At 33.1% G+C, this 17,664-nt stretch overlaps 1 protein-coding gene across 1 annotated transcript; it reads left to right on the top strand.

Annotated features, from left to right (window-relative positions):
* The first annotated feature begins 9,846 nt into the window (after positions 1-9,846).
* On the top strand, positions 9,847-11,690 carry LOC148574993 (uncharacterized). The gene is made up of 3 exons (XM_088504424.1): positions 9,847-10,156; positions 10,232-10,325; positions 11,621-11,690. The coding sequence occupies exons 1-3, from the start codon at positions 9,847-9,849 to the stop codon at positions 11,688-11,690; spliced, it is 474 nt and encodes a 157-aa protein (XP_088360550.1).
* The last annotated feature ends 5,974 nt before the right edge of the window (positions 11,691-17,664 follow it).

Raw genomic sequence — 17,664 nt, 5'->3', positions numbered from 1 at the left:
CACCCATAGCTTTGAGGATTTTAGAAGAATGAACTTTGACTACAAACACATCAATTTCATCATATCATATGAATAAAAAGATTATTAACATATGGCATAAACATAAAGATAAATGAAGCTTACATTAATATACTTCCAAATACGCTTTTTGATTTGCTTAGGCACAACTTTTTAATTAGTGTACATCAAGGTAATAAAATCACTATCCCTCACTCTCACTATCAATCTTACTATCGCTATCGCTATCAACATCCATGCCGACTACGCTTTTTCCATGATGACTCCATCTCGTATAACCATTAACGAATCCAAAGGCAATCAAATGGATATAAATTGTTTGTCTTTTGTGCCACAAGAAATTACAACACTTTGCACAAGGGCATAAGATTTCCTCTCCTTGCGGGTATCCGGTAGAGTAAGCAAAGTCTAAGAAGTCATTGACACCATTACTAAACTCAACTTTATCTCTCGGTAAACTCATCCAATCTTTTTCTAGGTCTTGGAAAAACCTAATTATTCATATATTATTACTACTATTTAACCAAGCATGTAAATAATAATGTTTATGCACATTAAGTATATAAATTCATAAAAAGGCACATAAAAATATTATTATTAAAATTAAAAAACAATGAAAAAGACACATAAAAGACATTCAACATGAAAAAAAAAAAACTACACAAAGGTCATAATATACATATTAAAACATACAAGTATAAGTAAGATAAAAAAAACTTACAGAGTCATGGCTCAACAAATTACAATCTTCAAGTCCTAGAATGTCTACCAATGTTCCTCAAACTCCTCTGAAGCAATATTTCTCTATAACAAAGCAAAGTATCAAATTTACATTATTCTCTATGAATTATTTAACTCAATCAAAGTGAAAAACAGAAAAATCAAATAAAAAATAATAATCGAAAGACTTTTTTTTATATTCAATCCCCAAACCTCAAGGTGAAGGCAAACAAATAATCATATCATGGAAGAAATCCACATGAAAGACCTCAAAACAATCTCTTAAGATCAAGACTTAAAAAGCACTAATTAAATACATCAGACTACTATATTTAACATGATAAAGGAATTAACTTTGCATAACTAATATATACATCCAATTTATTGACAATGTAAAAGGCAGAAAAATACAGAAAAATTTAAAATAAAAAAAATATGTCTCACACATAATCAGAATTGAAATAAAACCAGAATTAATAAAGTAATTAAATATAATAATAATAATAAGAATTTTGTTATCGTGTACCTCAAAAACATAAATTAAGTATATTATAAAAAATATTCTAATATTATTTATTGCTTCTATACAGTGAAAACATAAGAAAAATATTTTTGTAATAAATAGTATTAAAATATATTTTTATAATATGTTTAATCTATATTTTAGACACACGATAGCATAATAATAATAATAATAATAATAATAATAATAATAATAATAATAATAATAATAATTTGTTTATTAAATAGTGTACCAAAACAGTATTTTTAAACTTTTTGTATTTTGGGATCACAATTACAAATTTCACCCGTAGGTAGCTCCTCCAACCCAATTCCCCAGCAAGCCTCATTTCTTATTTAAGTACAATACATTCTCCCATCTCTTGAATAAATAACAGTTATCATCCTTTATATATATAGCAGCTTAATTAGGGACATACGTTTTTAGTGCTTTGTGCAAATGGCACGAACCCATTTGGTTCAATTAGAAGTCCTGTTAATATAAAAATAAGTCTCATGTTCTCACAACTAGACGTGCAATGTGCAACGATCGGAACCATAAAAATTTTAGAAAAATTGAAATAAAACCTCTAAAATCAAAATTATTAAGAAGCCCCAAAAATTAAGATTTAATGTATTAAGAAATTTATATTCAAAATGTAGAAAAATTCAGAAAATTCTATGAAACAACAATCAAAACCATAAAAACTTTAGAAAAATCAAAATAAAATTCCTAAAATCAGAATTATTAAAAAGTCTCAAAAATTAAGATTCAATGCATTCAGAAATTCATAATCAAAATACAGAAAAATTCAAAAAATCCTAAGAAGTAACAATCAGAACTATAAAAATTTTAGAAAAAATGAAATAAAATCCGTTAAAATCAGAATTATTAAGAAGCTCCAAAAATTAAGATTCAATGCATTCAGAAATTCATAATTTGACCAGTAACTATAATTTCACTTGTCTAAAAATGTTTTCAAATTAGAAGTATCATCCATGCGAGAATAGGTAAAAAATGAAGTCACATTCATATTGACTAGGTGGCTATATATGACTATTAAAGGGAGCATACTCTACCATACAGATTAAAATTATATGGAGAGTATAAATTTTTTTGTAATTATTTTTTATTATATTATTGCGATTCAAAATGTGGGTTCTAATTTTTTCACGTACTATTTTTCTTTTATTTTTTATGAATGCACTCTCACTCTTATTTCTAACTTCAGAGTAAAAAACAGCATCATATTTAGATCCAAATTTTAAGAATTGATCTCGATAATTATTCTATATTTTTTTCTTGTGCTTGAGGAGTATGGATCACGGTCGAGGCCATTACAGTGATAGCCCAATAAAACCACCACCAAGACCACCCAAGGCTCCTAGCCACCACCCATGAATCATAAAAAGAAGATTGAGTTGTGTTGTATGTATATAACTCACTATATTTTGTAGATTAAATTTATTAATTTCTGTTATACTATTGAACTAATTAAACACATAAATTAACTGAATCTCATACCTCATACCAAGCTATTTTCCATCTCCACCAAGGATCAAAGGCTTTAGCACCAGGACGTTTTCAAAGCTGCCACTCCAAGATAAGATTTCTCAATCTTTTCCATCCTAGCGTGCCATGGGATGCTACATATTGTACAAGCCTGTGAGTAGTTATAAGTTAGTTAGTACGAAAGTGTTTGTTACTCTACAGTTAGTTAGTTCGTATATTTCTAAATATTTCAGTTAGTTAATTATGAGTGAGAATAATCACGTGTAACCATATGCATGTATACATGCAGTATGTGAGTATATATAGAAAATGTGCATGAAAATGAGAACAAAAAAATTAGGGCTAATTTGGATAAATAATTTAATTAATTTTTTTAAAAAAATTTAAAATATAAGAAGTTATATATATTAAAAATATCTTATAAATAAGTTAATTTTGTATTTAATTTTTTAGTCACAAAAATACTTATTTTAAAATTGTAGTATTTGAATAAATGACTTAAAAAATATATTTTTTTTAACAGAAGAGAATGAATATAAAGTATGTAGTAACGATGATGATAAGTACCTTCTAATATTTAATGTTAATTTTACATAACGTAATCACTAAGAGTACAATCGATTAGGCAATTGATTTTTTATTGGCTCTCTTATTAGTCTTCCTTTTTCTAGTGTTTTTAACATTCGATTCTTCTCATATAATATCATGAGAAAATGGTTCTTCTACCTCGCCTTCACCAATAAGATCAAAATTTTCATGAAATTCTGTAAATTGTTCATTTCTTGTGTTACTTACGTCGAATAAAATTGTGTAAAACCAAACAAGCACCAATGATCCTAATTTGTGTCTAAGAAAAATGATGACATGGCACCCAAAATTTTTTATCTTGCTTTGCAACATCCAAATAAGCATTTAATTGTACATCTAAGACTAGAATGATAGTAGTTGAATATTTCATTTTCTCCTCTTGCTCTGGGACCCAATGTAAAGTGTAGAAGATGATATTTGTAACCTTTATAAGGACCTAAAAAATCCATAAAATACGGATAGCCAGAATCCATTAAGTAGTACTTGCCTAGCAAAATTTTAGTGTAACACAAAATCAATTAATAAAAATAAAGAGTTTAATCTAATATAATATAATAATAGTCTCAAATTTGTTAACCTTCAGGAGGAAGAAGGAAATGAAGACTTGATCTACGCATAACTTGATTGAAAATTTTAGTATCGTATGTAGATTTCTTTCAATCTACCCATATAATGTGAAACACATCTTAAAATCGCATGCTGCCATCACATTTGTAATTGTAGTCCCCTTTTTACTAATGTATGGTATTTTCTTATCAACAAAAATTTAAATAACAACAGATATATGAGTTTCATCTGTTGCATTAATGCAACTTTTAAAACATAGATAATATCTTTTATCATTTATAATTTTCACTGAAATATCTATAAATTGTAGATCAGTTGGTCAACTAATATATATCTTGAGCAAACTTACAAACAATACCCAATACACAATGAAATTATCTAGAAATGATTTTTTCCTAATGTTGGAATTTCTCTTATACAATATGTATTGAACCTGGTTATCTAATAATATATAAAAATATACTTATTTGTTCATGAATTCCAATGTGTTTTGTTGTCCTCAGACTGTAAGTATTTTTATAAAATATTATCAAAATGAAAGAATACATATTTTTTCATTCTAAACAGCTGGTAGCAATGAATAAGATACTTTTTTAAAAGTTCATTTACATAACTACTTCTTATCAATGTTAAAACTCTTCGTGAATTTTTTACAACGTATTTTAGAAAATAATCAACACAAGTTACAATTGTTGTAACACCCTATCACACAGAGCTTTACGCTTAAGCTATAAAACAGAGGTGGTGTGGTATTACGACCTCTAAAATAAAATATATAAACAATAATATTTATAAGGATGCAGTATACGAGGAGCCTTGAAAAACGGATAAAGCAAAATCGCAAAATATAAAGCACGACGCTCCGGAGACAAGATTACTTGCGTGCGAAGAAAACTAAAATTCACTAACATACATATATAAATAACAAGAGTGGAGGGTCAAGAGTACAAAATAACAAGCTCCTAACTCAGCCTGCGAATCTAAGACTGATCGGAGAATATTTACATACAAATTATATAGCCTTTAACCCAAAAATACATGTTTAAAAAAAACCTAGTTCTCCATAAACCTCTAAGAGGTGCAACAGTAAAGAGTATATATATATATATATATATGAGGAGAGTCTATACATATATAGCAAAAGACAAAAGGTAGAAATCCCATAATGAATCCACTTCGCTGCAAAAACTCCAGACGCCTAACAAGGTGCCTCTCGACCTGCATCTGAAAAACAACAGAATATTCGTATGGAATGAGAACCGGGGGTTCTCAGCATGGTAAAGGTGACACGCACATAAGATATAAGGTCTTGAAAATGCTAGAGGCAATCCTAGAACGCCGACACTCAAATTATAAAACTTAAAGAAGTAAAGTAGAAACCATAAGTCAAGGTGGTTTTCTAGGGATTCCTAACTTAACCAAGTCTTAAGCCTAACTAAATCCCTAACTTCTCTACCTTTCCTCCATTCCTCCAACTCCAGTGAATTTACATAGACAAATTAAAGAAACAGACAATGGCAAACATAGATAGAATACAAGTAATACAGATAGCAAGTATAACAATTAGCATGTTAAAATCATTTAGACAATCCCAATTAATGCACAAGCAAGCAATTCAAACAATATGCACATGATGTATGTCTATCCTATGGCTGTTGATATCAAATGTCGGTTACATAGCCAGTCTGACATGTCCTGGTAGCTAACCGTGGACAGTCCCTCTGTACGCGCATTTCCAATCTCAAAAATTAACCATGAAACGGAACCCAAGCTGACATGGGGGAGACAACACCCCAAACTCAATAATATTCCATGGGAAGGATTCCAAGCTGACATGGGAGAGACAACACCCCAAGCTCAATGATATTTCATGGGAAGGATCCCAAGCTGACATGGGGGAGATAACACCCCAAGCTCACAATTATATATATAATCCGGGAAGTTAGAGTGCCCGGTCACATCTTACGTACAGGGGTCAACAAATGTCTCAGTAATAATCAATTACATCTCATAAATATCATTTTCAACCTTACAATGATTCATAGCTTATCTCATCATTCTCAATTATTTAACACCATCAATTATCTCACACATCATTCTCAATGTTACTTTACTCTCTTAATTGCCTCATATACCACTTTTATCATCTTTATCAATCAAATACCATCTTCTCTAACCACATATTACCTTTTAAAAATTTTTTTTCATCTCTAAGTTACTACCATTTCCAAACTTCATCCTATTACTAGGCTTACTAACAAGATCTAGGGCCAAAGGAATGAAAATAGAGGTTTAGAAGTTCGAAATTTAGCTTTAAAATACAAAACTTTGATTTGCTGAAAGTGGGACACGCGTACACGTGGGCATGCAGCTTGGCCCATTTTGCATACGCAACCTCCTTTACGCGTACGCGCGCGCGCCAAATAGAAACGAATGGCCATGTGTGATGATGTTCGCGTACATGAAACCCTCAGGTCACGTGTACGCGTGGGCCACGCGTACGCATGGGAGTACATTTTGGCCCACTTCGCATACACATAGCATTGTCCGCGTATGCATGTACTCGAGGCAGAAGCAACCCTTCACGAATGAAGGGTATGTGTACACATACACTGAGTTCTGATCAGAAAAATGGCTAAGTCTGAAAATCTGCAGAATTTTAGTTTTGAATCCCAAACTTTCAACACGCATAACTTTTTTGCTTTAAATCATTTTTCATCTGTTCTTTAAACGGTATAAACTTCATGGACCCAATTTTCTAATGAGATAAGTTTGAAATCATTTGGGGGTCCGGAAACCGACTTATGGCTTGCCGAAGTTCGACCAGAAATCCACTTTTTCACCAAAACCTTAAACCTCAATTTTTTCTTTCAAACCAAACTCAAATCATACTTCCTTTATACATATTTAACACAGCCACATATCATTCATATTTTCAAAACCATCTACATCCTATCTCAACCCGTTATACCTCAATATATACATAATCTCATATCTAAACTTCATTACTTTAGTCTTAAGACTTACCAACAAACCACCATAGACTCATATTCATTCCCATACCTTGACAAGCATCATTAATTCATCATTTAGTAATCCAACACCAATATCAACAATAGGCCAAAACTCAACATTGTTCATTAAGCACTATGTAAACCTCGTTAAATTAGTGAATAATTAGTCAATAAATTAAATTTTAATAAAGAAAATTAGAAATGTGAATTTTATATTAAAATAGGAAAGGGCTCAATAAAATAAGAATTTTGACACTAATTTTTAAGAATTTGGCCCAAAATTGAGCCGAACGGATCGAACCGGGCCCAAAATGGGTCCATGCCCCAACCCATTGGCCCAACACTTAATGAAGGGAGAGCCTCCTTCTACCCCATTTAGCAAAAAGGGACGCTAAAACAGCCAAGGGGAAGAGAAGGATTTCAAACCCTAACTTCCATTTCAAACCACCATATCTCCTCACTCCGAGCTCCGATCACCGTACCGTTTGCGGTCACGCGTCCACCGTGTCGAGTTCTACGAATCTGATGAGCGGATAATTTATACACTTTTTGGCATTATTTTTAGTATGTTTTTAGTAGAATCTAGTTACTTTTAGGGATGTTTTCATTAGTTTTTATGCTAAATTCACATTTCTGTACTTTACTATGAGTTTGTGTGTTTTTCTGTGATTTCAGGTATTTTTTGGCTGAAATTGAGGGACTTGAGCAAAAATCAGATTCAGAGGTTGAAGAAGGACTGCTGATGCTGTTGGATTCTGACCTCCCTGCACTCAAAGTGGATTTTCTAGAGCTACAGAACTCAAGATGGCGCGCTTCCAATTGCGTTGGAAAGTAGACATCCAGGGCTTTCCAGCAATGTATAATAGTCCATACTTTGGCCGAGTTTAGATGACGTAAAAGGGCATTGAACGCCAGTTCTACGCTGCTGTCTGGAGTTAAACGCCAGAAACAAGTCACAAGCCAGAGTTGAACGCCAGAAATATGTTACAAACTGGCGTTCAACTCCAAGAATGACCTCTGCACGTGTAACATTCAAGCTCAGCCCAAGCACATACCAAGTGGGCCCCGGAAGTGGATTTATGCATCAATTACTTACTTCTGTAAACCCTAGTAGCTAGTTTATTATAAATAGGATTTTTTACTATTGTATTAGACATCTTGGATTGTATTTTTGATCCTGTGATCTTGTTTTGGGGGCTGGCCATTCGGCCATGCTTGGACCTTTCACTTATATATTTTTAACGGTAGAGTTTCTACACTCCATAGATTAAGGTGTGGAGCTCTGCTGTTCCTCAAAGATTAATGCAAAGTACTACTGTTTTTCTATTCAATTCAACTTGTTCCGCTTCTAAGATATTCATTCGCACTTCAACCTGAATGTGATGAACGTGACAATCATCATCATTCCCTATGAACGCGTGCATGACAACCACTTCCGTTCTACCTTAGATTGAATGAGTATCTCTTGGATCTCTTAATCAGAATCTTCGTGGTATAAGCTAGATTGATGGCGGCATTCATGAGAGTCCGGAAAGTCTAAACCTTGTCTGTGGTATTCCGAGTAGGACTCTGGGATTGAATGACTGTGACGAGCTTCAAACTCGCGAATGCTGGGCGTAGTGACAAACGCAAAAGGAGGGTGAATCCTATTCCAGTATGATCGAGAACCTTAGATGATTAGCCGTGCTGTGACAGAGCATTTGGACCATTTTCACAAGAGTACAGGATGCAGCCATTGGCAAGGGTGATGCCTCCAGACGATTAGCCATGCAGTGACAGCGCATCGGACCATTTTCCAGAGAGGATTAAAAGTAGCCATTGACAGCGGTGATGTCCTTACATAAAGCCAGCCATGGAAAGGAGTAGGATTGATTGGATGAAGACAGCGGGAAAGCAGAGGTTCAGAGGAACGACTGCATCTCTATACACTTATCTGAAATTCTAACCAACGAATTACATAAGTATTTCTATCCTTATTTTCTATTTATTATTAATATTTGAAAACTCCCTAACCTTTTGATATCCGCCTGACTGAGATTTACAAGGTGACCATAGCTTGCTTCATACCAACAATCTCCGTGGGATCGACCCTTACTCACGTAAGGTTTATTACTTGGACGACCCAGTGCACTTGCTGGTTAGTTGTATCGAAGTTGTGAATGAAAAACGATTTATTAAGACGTGCGTATAGAGTTTCTGGCGCCGTTACCTGAGATCACAATTTCGTGCACCAAGTTTTTGGCGCCGTTGCCGAGGATTGTTCGAGTTTGGACAACTGACGGTTCATCTTGTTGCTCAGATTAGGTAATTTTCTTTTTGTTTTATTTTCAAAAATTTTTCAAAAATCTTTCAAAAATTTTCTCCTTTGTTTTCGAAAAATTTCACTACAAGAAAAATACCCATTCAGCCACACTTTTTTTAAGCTACATTTGAAAAGCGTAGCCTATTCATAGAATAGGCTACGCTTTTCTCCGTGTTGCCTTTTTATAAGAGAAAAGGATACACAAATGCGGCATCGTTTAAAAAGCGTAGCCTTAGGTATTATAGAAATCACTTATAAAGCGTAGCCGTAGGTTGATATCTATAGGTTCACTTTTCGTATCAAAGGAGACGCTTTTAAAGAGTAGCCTATTTATTAAGTTTTGGGTGCGTTTTAAAAATGATGCCTAATGTATCTAGAGCAAAAAACTTAACCCTTAGTAAATTTTTTTCCTCTTTCTCCTGAAAGCAAACTGATGACACTTAGTAAAATTTTGGTCCATTCCCTCCAAATCTCACTCACCTCCAAAGCACCTTCATCCACTTTCGTAAACCCTCGTCGCCCCCCATTCCCTCCAAAGTCACCATCGCGAAGTAGAAACCCTGCCTGCCTCCAAAGCTCACCTTCGCCACACACCCTTTCACACACACACACCCAGATTCAGAATGAGGGAACCAGAGGGAGGAGAGGAGGAAGACAGAGATGAGAGCGCGAGCGAGAGACCAGAGAGTGAGAGGGGGTCACCGCTGCAACACCGCTGCAGCCGCCGCCATCACCATCGTGGAGGAGGGAGTCCGGAGGAGAGAGAGAAAGATGATTCGCAGACGAGATGGAGAGAGAGGACGAAGACGCGACGCGAGAGAGGAGGTTGTTCCGCCGTGCACTGTCGTCGCTCCTGGGGTCAATTGAAGCCGCCGCCGCTGCTAGGGCTTGCCGTGCTCCTGTCCTCACTTTCGGCTTCTACGATTACTTCCTGTTCATACTCCCAACCCCTCTCTCTCCAACTTTCATTTCATTCTCATTTCAATTTCAATTTCAAAGTCTCTACAGGTGTTTCATCGGTGCCGTTTTCGACGCCAAGGGTGCGGATTCAATTCTCTCTTTTGAAAAGTTCTACTGCAATCTCCCCAGACCTCTTCTTCAGGTTCCGGTTTCTATTTGGATTAGTTTTCTCAATTCGATTTTGATCCATCTGCTAATTAATTGGGTTGATTAATACCAGATCATATATCTCGCCATAATCAGTTCAACATATTATTTCATTGTAAAATCGTGTTTAACAGATCATATATGATTAATGTGAATGAAGAACACTAGGTTGAGTTGAATTGAATTGAATCATAGATAAGAGCATGTTAGCTGGTTTGGAATCATTTGCTTTTGCTAACTTTGCCAATCCACTATGCTTTCTTTACTCTCTTGATTTATTACACTGATCTAATGTTCTCAATGTTCTGTAGATTCTATGAAATTTAGCATGAGTAGTTTTTGTGATTTATCCGAAATTGTAAAGTTGAGTAAAGAGTGAAAATTATAACTCTTACCATTGGTATCCATGATTCCATCATCAATGAGCTCTTGCATATTTTCTTGCAAGATAACTTTGCAGCCATGTTGTGCTAATTTATGAGACAAGTGCATTAGAGGGTTCAAATGCCCTTGTGCTGGAATGGAATAACTGGAACATGTTTGAGCTTCATCTTTTCTGGTGTTTTTGATTCTGAGGTTTAGCATTACTCTTTCTTTTAGTTGCATTGTAGCTACTGATTTAAGCTATGTATCTACCTTATTTTAATTTAAATTTTTTGCACAAGACAGCTATAAAAAATGCTTGATTACAAGTAAAGCAAGTTGATTCCTTAGTGCCAAATAGAGTTGGAGTTTTGGTTCCAATTTTAGAGTTGTCTTCAAGGATTATTGAGTAACTTTTTAACTTTGAATTTGCTAGTATATTTCTTATAGGAAGAGCGTCTTTGGGAATTGGGAAGGGTATATTAAATTGTGACTAAAAGAAAACCTTTTTACTAGTATACTTTGTGGCAGGATTTATTGTAATTTTGAATCTCTCAATGATTTTTATTGTTGCTTTATGATGTGGAGGCTGCTGTGAGTTAAGAGATTGGAGTCATTCTCAGGTTTGATTTGCATTTATTTAATTTTCTATAGCGAATGTGATTTCATTTCAAGTAGGTGCTTCTCTATGTGGATGAGAAGAAAATAGCAACTTGTTTTTCTAATGATTGTTATGGTATTTAATTAAATTGATATAATCTACAATGCAGTTTTTTGTACCTTTGACTATTGTATCAACATGTAGATAACCTCTCTACTATTGCTCAGATAACCTCTCTTTATGAAGTTTCATGCATTGGAGGAATCATTGCATTTTTTCCTCCTTTTCTGCAAATTTTCTAATAAAACATAATGTGACATTTTCATGAAAATGAGATATAAATTCAAAATATGTATGATGAAGTTCTATGAAGGGTTAATGCAGATAATTAACTGAAGTGCTGAAGCCAATTTATATCCTGGTGCAATAACTTCGACAGTTAAGTGCTGAAGATTGGGTAGATATATTCTAATATTTTCTTTGATTAGTTTCTTTGCTTCTCACTAAGGACATTATTTTGTGTTATTAGCTTCAAATTACAGAGGCAGTTGGATACTTACTTTCTCCTTGCTCACATGTGCTCTGTCAAGCTTAAAGAATGGATGCTTGTTCAGTACTCTACTTCAATTTCTGTTGTGCTGTCTGACTCAACTAGCGCAAGCTTAATGGATCTTGTGTTTGTCGGTTTTCTTCCTTCTCTGTTTTCTTTTTTTTGTCCTTTTCATTTTCTCGTTGAGGAAGAACTTGATTTTCCAAAGAGTGAAGGATCTTTAGCTGGTAGCATTAACATTCTTTCCCCTGCTGGTTGCTGCATTGGATTGCTATTCTTTTTGCTTTTCCTCCAAATCTGACCCCGGTTTGTTCTAAACCTATGCTCTGTATTTATTTCTGTTACATGTATTGTTAAATTGCCTTGTTTAAACAACCATTAGAGTTCCTCAAGTTGAATCCTCTTGCTTTAATTCCTATTCTGGTGGATGGAGATTTTGTTCTTGCTGAATCCTTAGCCATTATTATGGTTGGTCCTCCAACTCATGATTTTAATTTCCCTGTTTCTCTTATATATTCTTATTTATATTCAATTATTCATGTTCTCTATGTATGCAGTATTTGGACGATAAGTATCCTCAATACCCTTTGCTACCTCATGACGTTCCCAAAAGAGCACTCAATTTTCAGGTACACCTGCTGCATAATCTTAAGCTCTAGTCCTTTTTGTTACTCGGCTTTCTAATCATCTTATCCACTCTCCACAGGTTGCACATATTATTTTGCAGAATAACGTCATTGAGAAAAAAGGTTGGCCCTCATGAAAAACTTCCTTGGGCACAAAGTGTCATTAGAAAGGGCTTCACAGGTGACACTTCACTGAATACCATTAAGATATATTCTGGTTTGTTACTTCCAAACCAATTATTCATTTAAGTGATTTTTTTTTCTTGCCTTAATTAAATGTTGCATATTTTTCATTATTTTCAGCACTTGAAAAGCTACTGAAAGATCATGCAGGGAGATATGCCACTGGAGATGAAATTTTTCTGGTACTTGCAATTCATATGACAATGCTCAGTTACTATTATTATACCATGTGTGTTTGTATGCGTATTTTTATACTTAAATTTAGCTGCAGCACTTTATGCATCTTTGGGGGACTAGGCATATGACTGGTTATGGGAATCAATTCCTTTTTGTGATAATAACAACTATTATTATAATATTTTTGTACTTAAATTTATACAGCACTTAAATTTTTATACAAGCATGTTTACTCATCTTAATTGGATGTGGCAACCCTTTTTAATGAACGACTATTATTATAATATTAGTATTCCTTTGAAAGCATGTCTTTGGAATGTGAACTTGGATTTTTACCTTAGCAACTTGTAAGGGATCTTTCTAAGTATAATAATTGGATGATCAATTCTTCCTCAACCTGTTTGTCCATGTATTTTGCAATCTTGTTCTGTTTGATTGGCCTTTATGGTTAACAAAACCGAACCAATTACCAAACCTACGGTTACTAGGATCAATATGGTTGAGCCGGCATAAACACCCCTTTTGACTAGGTAGTATTCACCATTCAACCAACCTATCCTATAAGGCTGCCTCTTACTCATGCTTGTGGCAGTTATCAATAAGATCATTGCAATCCCAAAGCTAAGCCTGCCAACCATCACATCATTCAAATTTTATTACTGCATTAGGGGCAGAGCTTTTTTGTTCTTCTATTGTGTACAATTGAATTTGTGCTATAGAGTTCCTATTCTTATTATGTAATTTGTATTAATGGAATTCAAAACAGTGCAGGGGCATTTGAGTTTTGAAATACCTTTAATTCTTATTATTAGTCTTCAATATGTAGTGCAAGATCACTTGGAGGATTTTAATTGGTGTTGCCGTGGAAAATGTAATCCGACAGCCCATTCTAGAGGTAAGCAGCACTGTATTTCTCAAAATTTGGAGGTGAAAAAGTTTCTTGTTAATGCACTAGTTTATGAAGTTTTATTCATTAATTTGTCTTCAATTTTTTAAGCCTTTTGCTTCAATTTACTTGTGTAACTTGATGTATTCTTGAATTGTGTTTTGGGTTCTGATTCGCCATAAATAGATTAAGCGAGGGGATTCATGTCTGGTCCGTCAATTGCATTGGGGATATTGGTACAAAATTGATATATCTGTCTCAATTCATTTTTAATTTTACAATTTAGGTTGATAATTCTCACTTTACTCTTTGAAGCAATGCCGTTTTTCCCACTTGAAATTAAGTTGATTGGCATGATTTTGGGAATTTATCATTCAGCTTTAATGAGAATAATAAAAAACTAACAAGCTGAGAAGAGAAAAAGTAAGTAATCAATCAAATAGATACTGTGGTATTGTATCTTATTTATCTGAAATATCAAATCTGCTAAATCAAAGTGCTTACTACTTTTGATAGGTAACGAGCTATTAGAATGCTTTTAGTTTTGTTCAAGGTGAGTAACTGTTATAGTTGTTTGGTAAATAATGCTGGGATTGGTTTGGGTGATAAATATCCTATTGGCAGTAAAGTTCAAGCTGTTTGGAGTGAAGATAGGTAATGGTATATTCAGCAATTAATTTCTTTTTCTTTGTCCATTTATTCAGCAATTAGTATGATGATCATATATATTTTAGTATTTCAACTCAGTTTGTGATCTTACTATTTTGATTTAGTTAATTTCTATTTACACTTCTTTTGTGCACCTTTAGAAGAATTTTGTTGTTTAAACTTCTTAGAAGTGCATGTATTTTTGTAGCAGCCCCGCTAGGAATGAACAAGGAAATGAACACCGATACAATTGTTAAGGCCAAGAGTTTTCTTGATGGTGACGAAGATCAGCATGAAAAAGATGTGTTTGAGAAGAATCTGAAGGCGCTTCAGAAGATTTTTTAGTCATTATGCCAAGATTAGAAGATTGGCGATTTTCTGTTTGTTAAGCTCTTGTCGGATATAGAGTGTAAACTTTGCATTTTAATTGATGTGATACAAGTTTTATGTGACTTAAATTATCTTAAGTTATATTTTGATTGTTAATTGCTTCTTAAGATTATGCCTTTGAATTATGTAAGGATAATTTTTATTGTTTAAAGAAATTATTTAGTATAATTATGTGTTTAATTTTATTTTATAATATTTAACTCATTTAATTAAAAATGTAGAATTATATATGTAATAATATTATTAAATATTATGTTGTATAAAAAATTATTAGAATATTATATACATACAGAAAATAAAAAAAAATAAAAAAAACAATGAGGGACCTAAGGCTACACTTTTATAGAGTAGCTATGGTTATACAGAAAATTAAAAAAAATAATAAGGGACCTAAGGCTACGCTTATAAAAAGTAGCTATGGTATACAATCTGGCTACGCTTTACAAGTGATGCAGTAGCGTTGAAAAGTGTAGCCTATTCTGGAAAAATGAAAGCTGAAAAGCGTAGCCTTTGGTCCTAGATAGCATCACTTGAAAAGCGTAGCCTATTCCCAATTGCCAAAAGCGTAGCCCTTGGTGCAGAAAAGCGTAGCCTTTGAGAATAGGCAACGGCCGAATAGGAATCACCCCAAAAAGTGTAGTCGTAGCCCAAAAAGCGTAGCCGTAGCCTAAGGCATCATTTTTTTTTACTTTTGGCTACACTTTTCAAGTGTACTTGAATGGGTGTTTTTCTTGTAGTGTTTTTTAAAATAAAAATATTTTCAAAAATATATTTTTCTTCAGAATTTTTAAGAATGAATTCTAGTGTTTCATGATGATTTGTTGAATCCTGGCTGGCTGTGAAGCCATGTCCAAATTCCCTTGGACTGAGGATTCAACTAATCACTTCAGTGCATGTAATTACATACTAAAGCTTGGCTGGCTATTAAGTCATGCCTGACCCTTTGATTGGAGCTTTAGACTAAAGAGCATAAGATTCCTGGAATTCATATTAAAAAATTTGGAATCCTTATTTTTCTTTTTCAAAATGATTTTCGAAAAAAAAATTAAAAGAAAATACAAAAAAAATCATAAAATCATAAAAATCAAAAAAATATTTTGTATTTCTTGTTTGAGTCTTGAGTCAAATTTAAAGTTTGGTGTCAATTGCATGTTCATCTTGCATTTTTTGAAAAATTCATGCATTCATGGTGTTCTTCATGATCTTCAAGTTGTTCTTGGTAAGTCTTCTTGTTTGATCTTAATGTTTTCTTGTTTTGCATCTTTTCTTGTTTTTCATGTGCATTTTTGCATTCATAGTGTCTAAACATGAAAGATTTCTAAGTTTGGTATCTTGCATGTTTTCTTTGCATATAAAATTTTTCAAAAATATGTTCTTGATGTTCATCATGATCTTCAAAGTGTTCTTGGTGTTCATCTTAACATTCATAGTGTTCTTGCATTCATCACATGTTTTGATCTAAAATTTTCATGCATTGCATCATTTTCATGTTCTTCTCTCTCATCGTTAAAAATTTAAAAATCAAAAAAATATCTTTCCCTTTTTCTCTCTCAAAATTTCGAAAATTAGATTTGACTTTTTCAAAAAATTTTAAAATCTAGTTGTTTCTTATGAGTCAAATCAAATTTTCAATTTAAAAATCTTATCTTTTTCAAAAATCTTTTTCAAAAATCAAATCTTTTTCATTTTTCTTAGTTATTTTCGAAAATTTTAAAAATATTTTTCAAAAATCTTTTTCTTATCTTTACCTCCTAATTTTCGAAAATAACATCATCAATTAATGTTTTGATTCAAAAATTTCAAGTTTGTTACTTACTTGTTAAGAAAGATTCAAACTTTGAGTTCTAGAATCATATCTTGTGATTTCTTGTGAATCAAGTCATTAATTGTGATTTTAAAAATCAAATCTTTTTCAAAACTAATTTCAATCATATCTTTTCAAAAATATCTTTTTATCTTATCTTTTTCAAAAATTTGATTTTAAAATATCCTTTCTAACTTCTTATCTTTTCAAAATTGATTTTCAAAATTTGTTTCAACTAACTAACTAACTTTTTGTTTGTTTCTTATCTTTTTCAAAACTACCTAACTAACTCTCTCTCTCTAATTTTCGAAAATATCTTCCCTCTTTTTCAAATTTTCTTTTTAATTAACTAATTATTTTAATCTTTGATTTTAAAATTTCAAAAATTACTAACCTTTTTCAAAAACTATTTTCGAAAACCACCAACTCTTTTTCAAAAAAATTATTTTCGAAAATTCTCCTTCTCTCTCATCTCCTTCTATTTATTTATTCTTCTACTCACACAGGAACCTCTATACTGTGGTAAAATGGACCCCTATTATTATTATTATTTTTCTGTCCCTCTTTTTCATATGAGCAGGAGCAAAGACAAGAATATTCTTGTTGAAGCAGATCCAGAACCTGAAAGGACTCTGAAGAGGAAACTAAGAGAAGCTAAATTACAACAATCCAGCAAGCACCTTTCAGAAATTTTCGAACAAGAAGAGGAGATGGCAGCCGAAAATAATAATAATGCAAGGAGGATGCTTGGTAATTTTACTGCACCCAATTCCAATTTACATGGAAGAAGCATCTCCATTCCTGCCATTGGAGCAAACAATTTTGAGCTTAAACCTCAGTTAGTTTCTCTGATGCAGCAGAACTGCAAGTTTCATGGACTTCCATCTGAAGATCCTTTTCAGTTCTTAACTGAATTCTTGCAGATATGTGATACTGTTAAGACTAATGGAGTAGATCCTGAAGTCTACAGGCTCATGCTTTTCCTTTTTGCTGTAAGAGACAAAGCTAGAATATGGTTGGACTCTCAACCTAAGGATAGCCTGAACTCTTGGGATAAGCTGGTCAAGGCTTTCTTAGCCAAGTTCTTTCCTCCTCAAAAGCTGAGT

The sequence above is a fragment of the Arachis ipaensis genome, chromosome B2 (genome assembly GCF_059453495.1).
Source record: "Arachis ipaensis isolate K30076 ecotype BB chromosome B2, ASM5945349v1, whole genome shotgun sequence".
Taxonomy (NCBI): domain Eukaryota; kingdom Viridiplantae; phylum Streptophyta; class Magnoliopsida; order Fabales; family Fabaceae; genus Arachis; species Arachis ipaensis.
This window is presented reverse-complemented; position numbering and strand designations above follow the sequence as displayed.

Coding starts and splice junctions, on each gene's coding strand:
- LOC148574993 (XM_088504424.1), top strand. CDS start 9,847: ATGAGGGAACCAGAGGGAGGAGAGGAGGAAGACAGAGATGAGAGCGCG. Junction 10,157..10,231: donor GGCTTCTACGATTACTTCCT/GTTCATACTCCC, acceptor AAGTCTCTACAG/GTGTTTCATCGGTGCCGTTT. Junction 10,326..11,620: donor TCCCCAGACCTCTTCTTCAG/GTTCCGGTTTCT, acceptor TGACATTTTCAT/GAAAATGAGATATAAATTCA.